Here is a 20,300-nt window from a genome sequence, read left to right as displayed (position 1 = left end):
TAACAACTGTCTAGGCATAGCTGTTGAGAGCGGCTCAGGGTTATCAAGGAAGGGTGTAGAACATTGACAATACCACAAATGTCAATCAGTGATGTTCACACAAGAAAGGAACTCATCAAGTGTTAAGAAATAAAGTATTCTTTATTATAACACTAGTGCTGTCCTAGCATTGGCATATCTCCGCTTGGAGATATCTACACAGAGAAAATATACTTAGAAACAGACAGGAAAAGCATAGAAATAGATGGAGCCTATGTGGAGGCCAAACCATATACTAAGAAAGTGATATAAGAATGGAGTTGTCTAACCAAGGTAAGTGTGTTAGGATCTTAGGGAGTACAAAATCACCCAGGGTAAGTAATAGAAATCCAGCAGGGGCCTGTGTGCAGAGGTGTTCTCTTGGTGGGTGTCCCACAGGCTAAAACAGGACTATCACAGTTGGAATTTTCTGGATTCAGGACCCTTACCAGAGGACCCTGAGGAAATCAGTTGGCACAAGAAAGGTTCAGTAGTGCCCCCACCTGTGAATACCTAGGAAAGTAGAGTACCTACACCAGGGAGCCCAGGTGCACAGGGATGAAGTGACATCGGAAACCTTTTTAGGAGTCAATGGGAGCCGTGTTTGTCCAGCTGCTGTTGCAACCCATGTACCAGGTTGGTGGAACCCAAAGGCGGATTTCGGACACGAAGAACCTGAAAAAGAAGGGGACAGTGTCTAGACCATTTGGAGATGTTCAGGCCGTGCGGTAGGCAAAGCTCACCCTTCTTATGGAGAAGTTCCTGCAGGTCGGTGAAAGAAAAAGTACAGCTGTGGAGTCCAGGTGATACAGGAAGATCCTTGGAGTCACCCACAAGCTGCCCCACGTCAGTTGCTGGATTGCAGAGGGGCATTGGTCAGCAGAACTACCAACAAGTATTGCCAAAAGCAGGAAGAAGCTGCAGGGAAGTTTCAGGATTTTGGGGACCAGCAAGGTCCAAATGACTCGACCCTTAGAGGGGAGTCAGGACTGGCCCTCAGCAAGCAAGAGAGCCAGCAGCAATCGTTGGAGCCCCCAGGAGAACCCAATGGCAGCAGGCACAGGGAGTCGCAGGGTGACCTCAGCAGCACAACAAAGAAGTCACAACCTCACCAGAGGATTTTCAGGGCGAATTTCTGTTCTTGGTGTTGCAGAGTGCTGGGGCTTCTTTGGGTTTGAAGTCTTCTGGAGGAAGAGCCAACAGGCATTGATAATAGCAACAGACGCGGTTCTGTCCCAGTGGCTACAGCAAGGACACGTTCTCTCAAGTGGAATAGAAGACAAGTTGGACCTGGAGAGGGCCACCTGTGTAGCAGAGCCTTTCGATGTTCAAGGAACAGCAGGATCCACTAGCCGGTTGTTGTCATTGAGGTACTGTGGATGCAGGGGAGTGACCCCTTCCCTCCAAGGGAGATTCCTTTTAGATTCCCAATGCAAAACAGAGTCCTTGTGACCCTGGAGTATACACAACCACGGATGGTGAATTCTTGCAGAAGCTGGAGAAACAATGTTGTAGTAGGAGCCCTCCCTACTGGATACAGTCTTGTTTCAGTTCCTAATGCAAACCAGCAGCATTTCAGGAGGCCAGGTTGCAGATGCTTTCTTGCAGATAGTTCCTTGCAGAAAGTTCTTTGAAGAGTCTTACTCGACAACTCTGGGCACTCACCTTCAGGGGAAGGCCTTAAGTAACCCTTAAAGGGGTTGGGCACTACCTGCAGTGCGCCCCCACCCACCCTCCCCCCAATCAGAGGAGGTCAGGCATGTCATCCACCTGGCCTAACCAGTCAGAGTTTTCCATGGGCCTCGGCACATCTTATTTCCAAGATGACAGTCAAGTGGCCACCTGGCCAAGCTTTGTGCACCTCCCTAGGTGAGGAACTGGACAAGGAGTATTCACTCCCTTGTCCTTTGTGTAGTGTTGCGCCAGAGTGGGAACCAGGGGTTCCTGCACTGGTGCAAACTGGTTTACGCAAGCAGGTCACCAAATGTACCCTTCAAGGCAGTCTGGTGGTGTGAGAGGCCACTCCATCCCTGCCTAGACACCTAGATCGAAAGGAGAGGAGGTCACACCTCCTTCTTACAGGAAACCCATTGTTCTGCCTTCCCCTGCTTGAGTTAGGCTGAGCAGCAGGAGGGCAGAACTGTGTATGGGGTCGGCAGCAGCAGGAGCTGGCATGCATAGCCTGCAAGGTTGTACAGGCAGATCTGAGGGATACTCTAGAGAACCCCCAGAGTGCATGGTATCATGCAACTAATACAGGAATCAGTGTAGTTGCATGATTCCAACATGCTTGATACCAAACATGCCTAGGTTTGGTGAAGCCATTATGTAGTTGGCCAACTCATATTGACCAGTGTGCATTACATTCCTGAAATGGCTTCCCTGTGTATGAAAGTAGCGTCTTTATGACAGTTACCCCCTCACCTTTTGCCTGGTGTCAGTGTGTTTATACTGTAGTACAGTGGGATCCTGGTAATCAGGACCCCCCAGGTTCTGTTCGTTCTCCTCTAAACTTGGTTGCTGGTAAACTTTTACACCCCACAATTAGCATACTTGTGCACCTATGCAAGTCCCTTTTATATGGTACTTAGGTACGTGGGGCATTGGTACCCTAGTGGTCCCCCTTGGGCTGCAGCATGAATTATGCCACCAATGGGAGCCCACGCAAACTGTGTCTGCAGGCCTGCCATTGTAGCCTGCCTGAAATGGTGCATGCACCTTTTCACCTCAGATATACGGCTTGGTTCATATTGTGGCCTCTGCACCTGGACACTGTAAGTCACACCTCTGGTAGGCCCTTCAGCCCAAGGGCAGGGTGCAGGTTCCTAAGTGTGAGGGTACTTCTTCATGAGCAGGGTTCCCCTACAAACACCAGACTCCATTCCCTGGGATTTGTAAGTGCAGGGAAGCCATCCTAAGGTATGTAGTGGGCACTGGTTAACACATGTGGTCCAGCTACATAATGGCTTCTCCACACCTAGGCATGTCTAGTATCAAACATGTTGGAATGAAACAACTACACAGATTCCAGTGCTAGTTGCATGATCTCATGTACTTAGGTGGTTCCTTAGAGCAGTGGTACTCAAACTTTTGACTTCTGTGGTCCTCCACTTTATCATTATTGGGACCCGGGGACCTCCACTGAATCATTATTGGAATCCAGGGACCACCCACTGAGTCATTACTGAAAGCTGGGGACATAATCTGTTAATATTATTTAATTTGATAAGCAGTTCTGGGCCCTCTGAGAAGGCTTCGGGGTCTCCCATGGGGTCCCAGACCACAGGTTGGGAACTACTGCCTTAGAGGATCCCCTAGTTCTGCCTGTGCAGCTTTATTGGGATCTGACTACCAGCTCACGCTGCTCCTGACCCCAGACACTGTTCTGCCCTCCTGCTGATGAGCCTAACTCAAGCAGGGGAAGGCAGAATAAAGGATTTCCTGCAAGAGAGAGCTGTGATCACTTCTCCCTTTGAAATAGATGTCTGTGAGCTGGGGTGGAGTGGCCTCTGAGAGCCATCAGACTGCTTTGAAAGACACATAATCTGGTTTATGCCAGTTCAGGAACCCCCAGTTCCTGCTCTGGTGTGAAACCTCACAAACGAAAGGGGAGTGACCACACAAAGGACAGGGGAGGGACCACCCCCCTGTCCAGCTCCTCCCCTACGGAGGAGCACAGAGCTCTGCCAGGTGGCTGGTTGATTATGCCTTCTTGGAAACAAGATAGGCAGAGGCCCCTGGGAGCATCTGACTGGTTAAGCCAGGTAAATTACGTCCCTGACCCCCTCTGATCATTGGATCACTTCAAAGTGACCAGCCCCCTTTTAGGGTTAATTAAGGGCTCCCCCAAGCGTGGGTCCTCAGATTCGTCGAGCAAGACTCTACACCAGGAACTCTCTGCAAGAATCGTCTACTCCTGGCCTCCGGAACCACTGCTAGTCTGCTTTGGTACTGAAACAAGACTGATCCCGTTGGGAGGGCTTCCACTGCAACATCCGTGGCTGTGCATCTGCCAGGGTCACATGGACTCTTCCTGCTTCCAAGAAGGAATCTCCCTTGGAGTGAAGGAGTCACTCTCCTGAATCCGCAGGCACTTCAAGATGACATTGACCGGCTGCTGGATCCTGCTGTCCCATGGACAACGAAAAGGTTCTACTGACAGGTGATGGTTCTGTGATCCTCTTTGGGTCCCCCCGTCCCCCCCCCCTCCCCCAGCACTCTGGAACTCCAATGTCGGCTTCAACTCTGCAGCTTCTGCAATGTGGGCCTCATGTTTTGTTGTGCCGTTGAGGCCTCCCAGCAGCTCCCTGTGCCTGCTGCCAGTGGGTCCCTCCTGGGGGCTGCTCCGACTGGCTGGCTTTCTTTTCTGTTGAAGGCCTGCCCTGACTCCCCTGCAATGGTTGAGACACTAGGACTTTGTTGGTCCCCAAAAACCTTCAGTCGTCCTCGAAACAAGTGTTTGCGTTTGCCAAGGCTTGTTGCTGGTTCTGCTGGCCACTGACCCTGCTGCCATCTGGTGACCTCCGTGGGACAGCTAGTTGGTGACTCCAGGAATCTCCTGCATCCCTTGGACTCCGCAGCTGGGCTTCTTCCTTCACTGTCCTGCGGGAACTTCACCTCCAAGAGGGTGAGCATTGTTTACATGCATCGCCTGGACATCTGAGTGGTCTGGACACTGCCCCCTTCTTTTTCAAGCCCTTCATGTCTGGAATCCACTCTTGTGTTCCACCGACCTGGTCCACGAGTCACGAAAGCAGCTGAACAATCAAGGCTTCCATCGATCCAGCCAAGGTTTCCGACTGCACTTCACCCCCTTTGCACCTGGGCTTCCTGGTGTAGGTACTCTGGTCTTCTGGGTGTCAACGGGTGGGGGTACTATCCAACCTTCTTTGTGCCAACTGCTTTCCTTGGGGTCTAGTGGGAAGGGTCCTGGATCCATAAAAATCCAACCGCAATGGTCTTGTTAGCCTGGTGTGGTTATTTCTTGTGTAACAGCTACTGATTGTGGTATTGCAAGTGCTTTACCCTCCTCCTGGATAAGCCTTAGCTGCTCACCACAGCTACACCTATAGAGCTTTTGCTATCTGGACATCTAAATACTATCATTAAGGGTTGCCTGGACTCAGTGTAGAGTGCCACACCTTAGATTTACACCATAAACTGAGCTAGCTTCCTACACCCCACACTTACAAAGCCTATGAGATAGAGTCTGGGGTTTGTAGGGGCATATCTGCTCATGCAGGGGTGCTCTCACACTCAAGACTGTACACCCTGCCCTTGGACTGAAGGGCCTACAATAGGGGTGACTTACAGTGTCCAAGTGCAGTGACCGCAATATAAAACAAACCTTATATCTAAAGTGAAAGGTGCATGCACCATTTAATGCATGCTGCAATGGCAGGCCTGCAAACAGTTTGCATGGGGTTCAGTGGGTGGCTTAATTCATGCTGCAGCCCATGGGAGACCCCTGGTGTACCAAGTGCCCTGGGTACCTAAGTACCAAATACTACAGACTTAAATGGGTGCACCAGTGTGCCAACTGTGGGGTGTAAAATTTACCATGCAACCAAATTTAGAGAAGAGAGCACTGACACACTGGGGTCCTGATTACCAGGATCCCAGTGTATTTGTATAAACACACTGACACCAGGCAAAACTAGGGGTAACTATGCTAGAAAGATGCTGCTTTTCTAGACTGACATTTCCTTTTTTTCAGTTTAAGGAATATTCGCAAAAGGCTGTGGAGATTCTGCGCACTCAAAATCATAGCCTGACGAAACACCCAAATTCCAATATCTACAAGTGAGTATGATATCTTCAAAACTTTGTCTACCTGTTTAGTTTGATTTGTTGGTTACTCTGAGGGTGACTTTTGCTGCCTCAAAGTCAACATGTTGTTATTCTCTCTAATCCTGGGAGCACTGTAACCATTCTTGTTAAACTATAATGGAATATTCTTGTATATGTAAATCTACAAACCCCTGTCTTCTAATCCTGAAAGCACTATAAAGGCACTGGTAAAGCTATGTGCTACTAGTTTATCATATATGGAACAGCAATACCGTCTCATAGTACATGTAGAGTTGCATTGCCCTATGCTGTGACAAGTGAAGGTATGATGCCATGTATAGGCTTCCCTTGACCCAGGTCCCTGTTTTGGTACACACCTTATACTGATAACATGAAGCTATGAGGACCTGTGTTACGGGCATAAAATGAGTACACATAGTGATATAAGGTCCAGCAGTCGTGCCAAAAGAGATGCATGAATTTCTATTGGCACCTAAAGAGCTACTGCACTTTCTTATACTTTAAGCATTGAACTATTTTGGGCTGTCTTCATTTGTTTGCCTACATTTAGAACCTTATTGGATAGAGACTTCTAGTTTCAGATTCCTTACCTATTGAATTTCTCCAGGCATGTTTTCTGAGCAGTACCCCGTGCGCTGTTAGGTGGTGTAGATCGGCTCCGCGTCTCGTCTGCGCCAGATATGAAATTGCAGGTCCTATATAGGCACCACCCCGGGACACTGATGTCAGTGCTTTTCTTTCCATGGCAACCAGTTCTGATCCAAAGAGAGGTACCCCTCAGTCAATCTTTGACTGGTCTTTTTCAACTTTTTGTCAAACGTTTTTGGTTTGTATAACTCTTGGGGCTTCGAGGATGTTCTCTAAAAAGACCGGGTTCAAGCTCTGCTGGTCCGGTCATCGGGCAATGTCTGTGATGGATCTGCACCTTGTGTGCCTTTGGTGTCTGGAGTACGACCATGACCCAAAGTCGTGCTCCGAGTACCAGGCCATGAATCCAAAGGCTTTGGGGGAGTGGTACCTAAAGCTGATGGCTGCCCAGTGCTCAGCTCCGCGTAAGTCCAGATCTTGGTAGAGTGGAAGGTCTCTAAATTGTCGTGGAGCTCCCCCATCTTCTTCGTCCCACTCCAAGTTCTCGGGACGTTCGGGTAAGTCGAGGCATAAGGAGTTGAAGCGTTCTTCGACTTTTCTCGTCTGTTGCCTGACAAGACAAGGGAGAGGCAGCGTGGTCGATCGAGGCTTCCATCTGCAGAACCTGAGTCTGGGTCGACTTTGCGCTTCCCTGAGTTTCCTGGAGCTGGAGCGACCCCTGCCCAACTTAGAGTTTTATGCAGCCATGCGCTTTATCTTTGGGCAGCCCGACTTTGCTGGCGCATTTTCTGGCCCCGTGGAGTCGGAAAGGGCCCCTTCTGGCTCCACACCAGCATCTTCAGCTACAAGGATCTGAATAATTTCGACCATCCCTGGCGCCGGTTCCGAAGTTGACGCTCCTGGTGCCAAACCATGCCAGTGGGCGGCGAGCCATTTGGGCATCGTACAACGCTGGCACGGGCCTTGTCCCCTATGTCCGATCCAGCATGTGGGATACGGTTGCGCAAGTGCTGTCTAAGATACCAGAAGAGGCCTGAGCTGTACTTTCCCAAGCAGTTGCTGATCGGAGAGATGCAGAAAAGTTCTTGATCCGATGTGGACTGGACTCAACTGACTTACTGGGCAGAATAGTTGCATCGACAGTAACCCTTAGAGGCCATAACTGTTTGAGGACATCTAGCTTTTTGGGGGATGTTCAAGCTAACCCTTTGGACATGCCCTTTGATGGTACCTGCCTCCTTGGAGAGAGGCACACTCTGCGCTCATGTATTCTCATACTATGGCCAGGTCCTTCGGCCCTCAGTGGCCCCCTCACCCACCTCCATCTGCTTTTTGCCCCTTTCGTGGCTTAGAAGAAGGGTTGGGCAGTGCAAGAGCGGACCATCTCCCGAACGGTCGTAGTCCGTATTAAAATCTGCTATGTACTGGCCAAAAAGCAACCACCTAAAGGTTTGCATGGTCATTCTACTAGAGCAACAGCTTCGACCACTGCCTTAGGACACGGAGGCTTAGTCCTTTTGTCAGACTGCAACGTGGGCATCCTTGCACACGTTCACCAAACACTACTGCCTGGACAGTCCGGTCCATAGAGGTGTGTTCTTTGCCCATTTGGTCCTGCAGGACTTGCTGGGCTGATCTTGGTTCGCAGACCCACCGCCAGGGATGGTGTTGCTTGGATATCTATTAAAAAAGTAATGAATCTGCAACTAGAAGTCTCTATCAGATGAACAAGTTACTTACCTTACTGACTTACCCATCCTTCCCAAACTGCAAACTGGTTTTTAGGGACATGGACTCCCCTTTTAGGGCCTTAGTTTTGACACAGCAATGGTAAGTGTCCTTCATGGCTCTGCGCTTCTGTCATGGAAAGTCATGAAAAAAACTGACATCAGTGAGGCAGTGTGGTGCCTATGTAGGACCTGCAACATCATATCTGGTGTGGACGACGACGGACGTGGAGCAGATCGATGACACCTTGAGGTGCGCAGTGGCACTGAGCTAGAAAAATCTCCGGTTCAAAGCTGACCACTGGGAAAATTCAAACTGTAAGGAATCTGCAACTAGAATATGTCTCTAACAGATAAGGCTTTACCAAAGGTAAGTATCTTGTTCTTTGTTATGTGAATACACTTTCAGTGGAGAACATGTTTGTCTTTGGAACAAACCTGGGTAACCACATCAGAGTGAGAGTCGGATTGTTGAAAAATGCACTGGTCACCTGCCTGCAGTTCTCAGTTGCACTCATGACCGAATTGAATGTTCTTTGTAGGAAGATGGCTCTGTATATAGTATATCAAAATGAGATATAGTGTGCACAGAGTCCAGGGGTTCCCCCCAAGAGGCTTGACAGAGGCAATAATAGATAATACTAATGTCCCATTTGTGGTAGTGTGGTCGAGCAGTTAGGCTTATCAGAGGGTAGTGTTAAGCATTTGTTGTACACACACAAGCAATAACTGAAATCACACACTCAATTACAACTCCAGGCCAATAGGTTTTCTATATAGAAAAATATTATTTTGTTTATTTTTAGAACCACAGGATTCATTTAGCAGGTAAGTAAATTAGATGAAAGGTACTTTGCATAGTAATAGTTAGGACTTTGAATAAAATCAATATTGTACACAGTTTTCATTAAAATGGCAAAAAGCTATTTTTAAAGTGGACACTGCAATTTTCAACAGTTCCTGGGGGAGGTAAGTACAGTACAGTTTCTGAGATAAGTACCACACTTACAGGTTCAGTCTCCGGGGCATGGGGAGCCCACCATTGGGAGTTCAAGGCAACCCCAAACACCCAGCACCAGCAACACAGGGCTGGTCAGGTGCAGAGGTCATACAGGAGCCAAAATAACATGGGCGCCTATGGAGACCGGGGGAACTCTGGTTCCTATTTGCTTGCAGGTAAGTACCCGTGTTGTTGGAAGGCAGACCAGGGGGGTTGAGTGAGTACTGGAGGGGCCTAAAATAGGCACAAAAACCACACTCTCAGTGGCACAAGGGCGGCCAGGTGCAATGTCCCAACAGGGTGTCAGTTTCTCAATAGAACTCTATGGAGGGACCTGGGGGTCACTTGGGCGCTGCAGGCAGGGCACACAGGGGTCCTCTCGGGCAAGCCACCGGCTGGGCAAGGGTGAGGGCTGACTGCTGGTCGTTGCTGCACCAGTGGTTGGTTTCTCACGGGCCTGGGGGCTGCGGGTGCAGTGCTTCTCCAGGCATCAGATATCTTCATCCCGGGCAGTCGCGGTCAGGGGGGGTCCTCGGGATTCCCTCTGCAGGCATTGTCGTGGGAGTGCAGAGAGGTCAGCCCAGGGTGGACACGTTGTCGGGGTCGCCTGGGTGTCCTCTCTGGATAGTTAGTTTCTCTAGACACAGGCTGGGGGTGTCAGGTGCAGAGTAGTAGGGACTCACGCTTCAGGAGTGAGGTGAGAGTCCGTTTAAAGATGGATGTTTCTTCTTGTTGGGCATAGCTGCTGACCACTGGGGGTTCTTGGTCCTCTGTGTTGCGGGCATCCCCCTGGAGGCTTTTCAGGGGTTGCCGGTCCTGTAGAACGCGTCACTTTTTGGTTACAGGGTCTTTGAAGCAGGAGACAGGCCGGTAGGGCTGGGGCCAAGTAATTTGTCGTCTCCTTCTCTTCTCTGCGGGATTTTCAGCTCAGCAGTCCTTTTTTGAGGTCGTCAGGAATCTGAAGAGCTGGGTTCAGGGTTGCTCCTAAATACAAAATTATGGGTTGTGTTAAGGTCAGAGGGCAGTAGCCAATGGCTACTGTCCCTGAGGGTGGCTACACCCTCCTTGTGCCCTCTCCCTCCGGGGAGTGGGGCACATCTCTATCCTTATTGGTCCAAATCCTCCAAAACAAGGAGGATTTCTCAAGGAGGGGCTCAGTTCTGCTCTGGTCACCGTATGGGTGGACCTGGCTGAGGGGGTGGTGATTCTTTGTTTTTCTCATTATCCCTCCGGACTTGCTGCCAAAAGTGGGGGCTCGCCCCAGGGGGGTGGGCATATCCACTAGATGGAGTGCCCTGGGACATTGTAACACCAGGCTTGAGCATTTGAGGTTCACCACCAGGTGTAACAGTTGCTGCAGGGCGGAGGTGCAAGGCACCTTTCCCCAGCACAGGCTTTGTTTCTGACCCCAGAGTGCACCAAGGCACTCACCCCATGTGGTCAGAAACTTGTTTGGAAGTGGAAGGCTGGCACAGACCGGTCAGCCTTGCACTAGTAGTTGGGCTAACCTACAGTGTGCATTTTTCAATAAATCCCACACTTTCATCAGTGTGGGTTTATTGTGCTGAGAAGTTTGATTTCACCATCACAGACATACTGGTGTTTTGTTTGGGGGGGAGGGTTGGCATCACAGGCATCCAGGTGTTTGGGGAAGGGGGTGGCAGTGGTGGCGGCTGAAGAATATGACATCTGACCGTTTCGTGCTACAGATTGTACAAAGGGGTTTCTCCCTCCCCTTTATGGCTACTGTGCCACTCACTTACGAACGGTTGATGGAAGGCCATCTTTCCTTACTCCACCAAGAAGGGCTGACTCTCCTGGCTGAGGAAGCTGTAGAGAACGGGGGCCTACATCGGATGTATGGTGGGTTGCTATTCCTGCTACATTCTGGTGCCCAAAAAGAACGGATGCTTTTGACCTGGCAGACTGGATGGTGAACTTCAGGCTACGGTAAACCTTGCACTTGCTGGGGTTTGCTATCAATGTGCCAAATTCACACCCGACTCCCTCTCAGATGTTCCCTTTCATTGGAGCTGTTCTAGACACAGTCCAGTTTTGGGCTTATCCTCCTGAATGACGAATCCAGGATATTCAGGCTATGATTCTGATGCTTCAGCCTCTATCCTGGATTTTGGTGGGGCCGACTGAGGCTGCTGGGTCTCATAGCCTCCTGCCTCCTGCTAGTGAAGCATGCCCACTGGCATACGCAGGCTCTTAAATGGGACTTGAATTTCCAGTGGGTGCAGCATCTTATGTTGCAGCAACAGGATAGGGCCCTGCACCCTATCACGCTTTTTTACTTTGGATATTAAGCAGCAACAGTTGACAGCTTTGGCCTTCCTCCCAAAGTCTGTGATGTTATTCTGGCAGCCAGGCGTCCCTCCACCAAAACGGTATAAGCCTGCTGCTGGGAAAACATTGTGGGATGGTGTATATTGAGAAATAGTGATCCTCTTTGTGCTCCTTCTTCTCAGATCTTGTTATTTTTTCTATCTTTGGTCCAATAGGGCTCTGCCATGAGCACAGTTAAGGGCTGTCTTATATCCGTTTCTGCTTTTTTGAGGTTGCAGGGCCAACCTTTCTTATTTAAGTCATCTGTTGTGACGCAATTTCTAAACAATTTGCAACACATTTTCCCCCAGACCAGTCATCATGCCTCAGAGGGATTTGAACCTGGTCCTCCCTTTCCTGATGTGTGTGCCTTTTGAGCTGTTTCCCAACTGTCCTTTGCGATCATTGACCATCAAGAATAATTTTCTGGTGGCCATTACCTCAAGCTGGAGGGTCAGCAAGTTGCAGGCACACTTAGTACATCCTCCATATACTACTTTCTACCCTGACAATCTGGTTCTCCAGGCAAGTGCCTCCTTCCTTTCAAAGGTAGCCATTCCTTTTCATGTTGACCAGACCATCACCCTGCATACCTTTTTTTTTTACCCTGCCTCATCCTTCTAAGGAAGAGGAGAGACTCCACCATCTGGGCCCAAAAAGACTGTTCTACCTTGACTGCACAAAAGAATTCAAGGTTTACCAACTCTTCAAGGGTACATGAGTGGAAGAAAGGAAAGGCTGTTCAAAAACTAACCATCTCCCGATAAATAGTGTTCTGCTTAAAGATTTGCTATGAGTTGGCCAAAAAGCCTGAGGGCTTCCCTGCTCATCCTACCACAGCTAAATCTGTGATCACTGCGTTAGCTCGCGTAGTTCCAATCTCTGACATCTGTCAGGCTACAACATATGCATCCTTGCACGGGTTTACTAACTACTCCTCAATGCACAGTCAGGTCTACAGGGATGGGCATTTTGCCCATTCGGTCCTGCAGGACTTTCTGGTTTAAGTTGGGTTCACAGGCCCACCTCCTGTGGAGGCTTTGCTTGGTAATCTATTCTAAGGTAAGGAATGTGCTGTTAGAAGTCTCTGTCAGATGAATAAGTTACTTACCTTAGGTAACATCGTATGTGGTAGAGACTGTCTAATGCAGATTCCTTACCCACCCTCCCATTCTCCCTGCTCTGCGCCTGATTATAGGATGAGGGCTTCCCCTTGAAAGGGGCTCTAGAAACTTACACCAGTGGCCAGTCTTAATCATGGCTATGCACTCCTGTCATGGAAAGCCCCAAAAATGAACTTTCCTTATTGCACCAAGGTAGTGCTTATATAGGTGTATCACGTACGTCATTTCCGGTGTGGACGACGAGACAGAGTCTAACAACGCCACCAACTGGTGCACCAATTTTTGGATCTGTATGTCACCTGGGGATGATTCTAAGGTAAGGAATCTGTGGCTAGTTTGTCTCTACCAGATAAGGCGTTACCAAAGGTAAGTAACTTGTTCTAAGTTATCAGCCAGAATATTGCTTAATAATGCTGGCCAAGTGGTAAATATAGTGATCGATAATTGAAAAATAAAGGCCTCTTACCCACTCTCTCTAAGAAACTACGTGTCTAATTGTATCTTACAAATATGTCCTCTGAAAACCCTTGCTCTGTGAACACACAATAAACTAAAATACAATTAAAATCAAACATAAAGTGAATAATATGCACAGGCACATGGGTTTCAATTTTGTTATCTTGTAGCTTCAGTTTAAAATTAAACCTGAAAACATTGGTGCCATAAACTTCCCTGCATGCCAAACTAGGAACTTAATCAAAAGTGACACATAATGCGATTCATGCAAGGGTGATCATGCTTATCTTGAACTGTTAGACCTTAACCAGAGCGGAGGAGATTTTTCTCAACTAAGGGAATTGAGGGGATTACTCCCTACTGTCAAACTCTGAGACAATAGCAAATAGCAGCAGTAATCTGCACAGTAGAAAATTACCCATCTCTAAATCCACATGTCAAGTAGCCATCGATTTTCTGACGAGTTACAAAAACCGTTGTGTATGATGCAAGAATTGAGGTGGGCTTACATAGCTTGGAACCCCCAAGTAGTTGTCTCCCTCTTCCATGACAGTGGACCTGTATTGTATACTGACTCGGAAGCACCGCTGCTCAGTAAATACTGAAGATGTGTTTAGAGACAAAGAAAGCCCCATGCACCCTCTCCATAATCAAATAGAGCCAGCCTGTTACCAACACCCTTGTTGGAACTAGAAAAATATCCTGGTTTAGGTAGTCCCAAAAGTGCTGCAAGGAGTAGACACTACTCAATTTGTGCCTCAGTGTTTTCCCTCTGCTGGTAAGCATGCTAGTGTTATGCTTACAGATTTATCTAGATTTGTACGCAAGTTAGCCTGTGTACATGTCTACATTGTAGCTGAAATGCCCTAAATTGTGCTGCGGCCATCTTGGTACATGTGAAATCAAACCAGCTAGCGACATATATTGATGAATTGACTTTTAATTCAAGATGATGATTCCTCTTGTATATTAGAACTTATAAAAAGCAATCGTGTGGTGTAGGAAATTATTTTCCTACCAAACTAACCCACTTTTATATCACAGAAGTAGAGCGCTTACTGGGTATGATAATTAACAAATATCCATCTTCATGCTATTTCAAACCAGCAATCCCATTAACCTGTGAGTTAGTGCCAGGGGATATCTTCATTCAAACCAACCAAATGTGTTCTAAGATGTTACACATCGCTGATCATTTTCAGCAGTGCTGTTTTGTGTTGGGAGCTCCAAGCATTAAGCTGAAGTTTGTCAATACTCAACCAGTGAATATCATCAGTGGTGTAACAGAGGCCCCTGCAGCCCCCGTTGTGCAGGTGTGGGCCCCTGAGATCCAGTGGGCTCACTCAGCACAGTACACTGTGCATGGGCAGCTGGCTCTAGATTGGGTCCGGGGTCCCCCTCCCAGGGACTTTGCAGGTGGGCCCCCTCATGTTCCTTTATGCCACTGATTATCGTTCTCAAAGTGGTGAGCATCTATATAACGGTTTGGGAGTTTTGTGGATGCACAAGAGCATCTCATCATGCTTATTTGCTGACTTACCCTAGTCTTAACCTTTCTCATGGTCATGCCATGTCGTGTAAGGCACAAGGACATGTGATGAGATAAATCATACCCCCTCTGTCTTACAGGTGGTGTGAGCTCTTAAATGCCAAGGGGTCTCCATCCGCAGAGCCACCTCCTTTGTAGCTGAAGTAAATCTACAAACACTCCACCCTGCACATGAAAAATGCCCCATTACCAGACTGGCGGTCCACAATGTCGTAATAGTCCCTGATTTGTTGACCTGTATGGACTACTTAGTCTCTCAAACATCAGCTTTTTATATGAAAACATTGGCTGTGCAAAATGTAATTCATTTGTATTCAGGATTCTCCAGTGTCTAATTCTGATTTTCTCAATCTGCTTGATAGTCGTATTAGCAGTTGTGACACAAATCAGTTTCTCGTTCTCATTTCTATGTTTATCTTCTAACTGGGATTGTCTGTTATTATTGTGTGCCATCTTCCTTGCTTTGCGCACTGTGTACAGGGTATCGTTCATTGAATCTCCCTCAGACAATGTCTGAGCTTCATGATTGTGGCCTCCCATTGATTTTCAAAGTGTGGTGCAAACGGAGGGACTGTTCCACTAGCATGTTCCTTTCAAGCGCCCTAGGATGGAAGCTACTCAACAACAAAAGGCTGTTCCTGTCAGGAGGCTAGTGAGATACACATGTAGAAAAGGTGCCATTTTTTTGGTGGTGTTTGTAGGAAAGTGCCCCTTTTTTTTACATGGTCACCCACACTTTTTGCCTGGTATGCAGTTTTGACAGAAGTGCATGGGGGTTCCTGCTAACCAGGTTCTTAGTTCCAGACCTCTTTCCCTAAATCTGTGAAATTGTTCCCCAGTTGGCAATACCTTTATCACCCCTGTAAGTCCATTGTAAATGTACCCCTGGTACCTAGGGCATGGGTACTAAGGAGGGAGTCCTAAAGGCTGCAGCTTGTATTGTGCCACCGTAAGGGACCTTTCACCAACCTCATGCAGATTGCCATTGTAGGCTGCGTGACGTGATGCAAGCAAAATTGAAAAACACGACATGGCACACATCCTGTGTGCTATGCCTGCAAACACTACATGCAGCATGTGTAAGTCACCCCTAAAGCAGGCCTTAAAGCCCTAAGGCAGGGTGTCTTATACTACATGTGAGGCCGTACCTGCATGAGCAGATATGCCCCTGTGATGTCTAAATCAATTCTTAGACATTACACATGAATAGGAAAGCCATCTTAAGGTAGTGTTTCCCAAACTTTTTCGACCCATGGCTCCCTTGACCTATTAACAGTGGCCCGTGGCTCCCCATTATGTTACTTTTTTACCAGGATGGTGGGATGTAAGCCCGGCCTCAGGAGTACTTCATTTTGTTTCACTGGAAATAATTAGGATGAAGCTGATGAAGAGATTACAATAGTAGAATATGAGGCAAAGGCAATTTCAAGCAAGAGACTTACAAAATAAAGCTATTTTTGCTTAAAAAACAGGAACACCCCCCTCCTCCTCCTGAACCAGATCTATTGGCATGCATCGTTTGGGGAACGTGAACAGCTGGCCCTTGGCCCCCAGTTCAACAAGCCTACTGACCGCAAAATGCAGAAAGACAACATTCCAAAAATGGCTTTGGGGTTTTTCGATAATCAGCCTCCACTAGGTGTCACAGTAAAAACAGAGAGGGGGTCAGTATCACCTCTGTGATCAGAGCACACCACAAACATTCTGACAATCCTTCTCCATCTCTTCATTAACCTCCTTTGTCTGATATCAAAACATCACTTCATGTTAGGTGAGTCGTAATCACCAAGTGCTTACCACACTCGCCTCTCCGTGCACCAGGCATTGTATGTATGTATACTGGACATTTGTTTGTACTGTCATGTCTCTATTGAACAGAGAACATTCATCACCTGATATAGCCTGCTCCCTAAATGTTCCCACCAGCATCTTAATTGCTTATGTACTGTCTAACTGTTAATATTTCCAGCATTTCTTGTGCCTTTTTTGTTGCAATAGTTCCAATAAAGAACTAAAAGTTACAAATAATCTTGGAAAACGATCGATCTGAGTAGCAACAATGATGTGATCTCATGAAATAAAGGTACCTGGTACTTTTCACCTTTTACTCTAGTGAAATCAGTCATATGGCAGACGCCAGAATCAAATCATTGGAACAATTACGGTCCTTAAAGCCTCCTTCAAACCTACTCAGCTCCTAGACTACCTAAAGGCGCTGAGGTGTTTACCATATTACTACCAATATAGAATGAGGTAAAACGACTTCCTATAGCGCATTCAGGTTGAATATTTTTATTACTAAAATCAGCTACTGAAATTCGGTGGCATAGCTATCCGGCGTGCAGCGGGTGCAGGAACCACAGGGTGTGAGGAACCCCCTCACTGGTAACAGTTTATTTCATTTCTGTCATCTTTTTACGAGACCCTTTTTAGGGGTTCCTCCGGGTTTTCTTTTCCCTGCTAGATAGTGTTGTTCTCCGAAGCAGTTGAGAAAGGGAAACTCAGAGACGCAGTGAAAGGCTGAATGCCAGAGACTGAAGTTGCCTGTTCGTGTTGAAGGTGGAGGAGAGATAAAAATGTACAGCAGACATGGAGAGTGCAGAAAGAGAAGAGAGAAATGGGCTACTGAGACGAAAGAAAGGGGGACCATAAGAAATGAGGAGAAGAGCACAAGAGTGAAATGGAGAACAGAGAAGAAAGGGGGTAAACAAAAATGAAAACATTGGCCATGAGAAGTCATTACGACGAAAGTGAGAGAAAGGAGATAACAAGAAGCATAATGGCAGAGGGGGCCATGAAAGCGGGTAAGATAAGAATGGGAAAGAGAAAAAAGAAGATGGCAGTAAGAGCAAAAGAGTAAAGACAAGATATAAATAGAAGAAAGGAATGCAGGGCATGGACTCGGCTACAGCATTGGCTCCCAAACTGTGTGCGGCGCCCCTGGCTAGTTTTGACGGTGCACTGGGAACCACTGTCTTAAGGTATGGCCTGGGCACTGGTCAAAATTAGTTTTCGAGCTACATAATGGCTTCACTGAAACATATGGTGTTTGGTATCAAACATCTCATGTTAATAAACCCACACTGAGTCCAGTGATGGATGTATTAATGCTTGCACCCGGGGGGTACCTTAGAGGTACCCCCAGAAATATACTAGTCCTCTAGTGAGCTGGCTGACTGTTACAATACAGCCTGCCACTACCAACAGGTTTTTGACCCCCCTGCAAGTGAGAGCCCTCACTCTTAGGCCAGAAACAATTCCTACTCTGGAGAAAAGTATTCACATCTCCCCCAGCAGGGTGGCTAGTGATTTAGCATACCAAGGCCAGGGACTTCAATGTCCCTTCCATCTTTGATATGTGACCTCAGCATCCCCCAGACCTACAGGGTGCCACCCTCTGCCCTCAGGCCTATTTTGCATCAGGATAGGCAGAAAATTCAGTGAGCCAGGAGGCGTGGAGTAAACCCAGGTCAGACACACCCCTAAAGTGAGCTGGCTGATGTGCACCACTGTAGGAAAATACCACCATCCTGATGATTGCAGAATTAGGAACTCTGGGACAGGGCCACTTATAGGGGGTGTAGCTTGTCCCAGGGGTAAGTAGCCCATTGGCTACTACCCTGCAGTCCCCATAACACCCCTAAGTCTAGTATTTAGTTAAGCCCCTAGCACCAGGAAAGCAGGTTCTTCTGCCTGGCGAAAAAAGAACAAAGGGCCTATGATGCAAGAACTGAGGAGCAGCAACTGACTTGGCACCAACCCTGCCAGCCTGTCTTCTGTCCCCCACAATTGCACGAACCCAGCTCATCAAGGAAGTGGTGTCACCTCCAAAAGCTGTGGAGGAGTGACCCACGACTTCAACTAGCCAGCAACATCTTCTTTGGAGCAGAAGTGCTGCCTCCCTACATGTTTACACGCACCAAATGGACCAAACGGGAGCCTCTGCCAGAGCCACCCTGCTGAACAAAGCCTCACTGCACACAAGACTTTGAGCCAGAGTTGCTGTGAACCGACAGTGCCTCTGTGGCACAGAGACCCTTAAGAGCTGAGCTTCATCTTGGGTTTAGCCAGACTGCCCCCTCCCTAAACTGCCCTCTTCTGCCTCCCTCCCCACACTCCCTTGTCCCCGCCTGCAGCCTGCCTCTGCAGAAAAGAAGGAACCGTGAGAGCCTCTAAACATTGTGACCCAATGCCTGAAAGCACCACTGCACCCATGCCCTACAGCCTGAGGAGAAGTGGACCAACAGTGCCCATAGGGTCCTGAGACCTTCCAGAGCTGTACCCCCCTGTCCACGCCTGCAGCCTGTTTTCCCTGGCTACCACTAACCGCGAGTGCCTCCCACAATGCAACTCCAATGGAGAAATCACCACTGCAGCTGAGCCCCCCCAGCCCGAGTTACAGTAGGACAGCAGTGTCCCTATATGCCCAGCTATCTAAAGGACTGAGTCCCCCTGCGGGTTCATCCAGATTAGGCCACCAGTATCTACTTGCAACCTCTGTCACAGAACAATTTTTCCATTCAAATCAACTGTCAAGTCTAGAAGAACAGTCCTGTAAGTTGTAGCCAAGTGCCCGAATGCAGTATCTGTTTCCTTCCCGTAGGATAACATTGGGGTACCTGAGCTGAAAAGTACTTCTGAACCGGGACACCCCAGTGCCTCCCGAAGAGACCTATTGGTGCTGCCTTGGACCTTGCCCCATGCTTACCCTAACTCCAGAAGACTGGTCCTGTAAGTCGCTGTTAAGTACCCGTATGCAGTACAGCTCCACAAATTGCACTATGAACTTTTGAAACGTATAAAACATGGAATCTAAAAAAAAAAAGAAAATTACTTCACAAACCTTTTATATATCGTAAAACACTGATGAGGAAGTGCAGGGCAATGTAGCCCATAGGCTGCCCTAGTAATGAAGAAAAAGGTGACTTTGCCTTTAAGAGCAGCCAGTCCTCCAGTATCCCATCATGCCTAGAGAGAGGCAGTTACCTCAGTTCTTTTGTTCCGGCTCCTGTTGACAGGACCCTGGAGCATTGAGCTCGACCTATTTAGGTTTTTTCTTAAAAAATACAGCTTAAATTTCGAAAATAACTGCTACCTTTGACGTCTTTTGAGTTTCTCTCTACATTTTTGTCATTTTCTGACTGGGCTTATGGCTTTTTTTACCACAAAAATGCCTTCTGTATTTGACAAATAACCAAAATGTAGCAGGAAAAAGGCCAAAACAGACCCCCATGAGGTCTGCATCAGCTGCCTGCTGTCTTCTCATATACCTGCCTCCTGTAGCATCTGTAAGACATTTTCCAGGCGCACCCTGCGTGACAGGGAGAAGATTCGCCTTCAAGGGAAAGATGAGAGACGACGCCAGGAAACCAGTGGGATCTCTGAGCGAGGGGAAGGTCAGTCTTCCACCAGGGCCCTTACCTCAGCCTCCAGTGGTCGTGGGAGGTCTGAGAGGCGTTCTTCTACCAGAAACCGCTTTAGGTCCCGGTCGAGGAGATCGCTGTCAAGGAGGGCAACGTCAAGGAGATCGACGTTGAGAGGAGGTACGGCACCAACATGCTCGACGTTGAAGTCTGGCTCGACGTCGCATAAGCTTTGCCGTTTGACGTCGACACTGCACGATGGCGAAGACTCGACATCGAGAAGCAGATCGACGTCATTGGAATCGACGTCGAGACGAAAATGCAGACCGCGTG

At 48.0% G+C, this 20,300-nt stretch overlaps 1 protein-coding gene across 17 annotated transcripts in view; it reads left to right on the top strand.

Annotated features, from left to right (window-relative positions):
* UBR4 (ubiquitin protein ligase E3 component n-recognin 4) overlaps window positions 1-20,300 on the top strand; it is a 1,862,787-nt gene that overhangs the window by 1,448,792 nt on the left and 393,695 nt on the right. For all 17 annotated transcript variants that reach the window (XM_069240131.1, XM_069240143.1, XM_069240141.1 and 14 more), the window contains one exon: window positions 5,735-5,820. In XM_069240131.1, coding sequence (XP_069096232.1) covers window positions 5,735-5,820 — 86 coding nt within the window. The remainder of the gene's footprint in view (window positions 1-5,734; window positions 5,821-20,300) is intronic.

This window comes from Pleurodeles waltl, chromosome 6 (genome assembly GCF_031143425.1).
Source record: "Pleurodeles waltl isolate 20211129_DDA chromosome 6, aPleWal1.hap1.20221129, whole genome shotgun sequence".
NCBI lineage: Eukaryota > Metazoa > Chordata > Amphibia > Caudata > Salamandridae > Pleurodeles > Pleurodeles waltl.
This window is presented reverse-complemented; position numbering and strand designations above follow the sequence as displayed.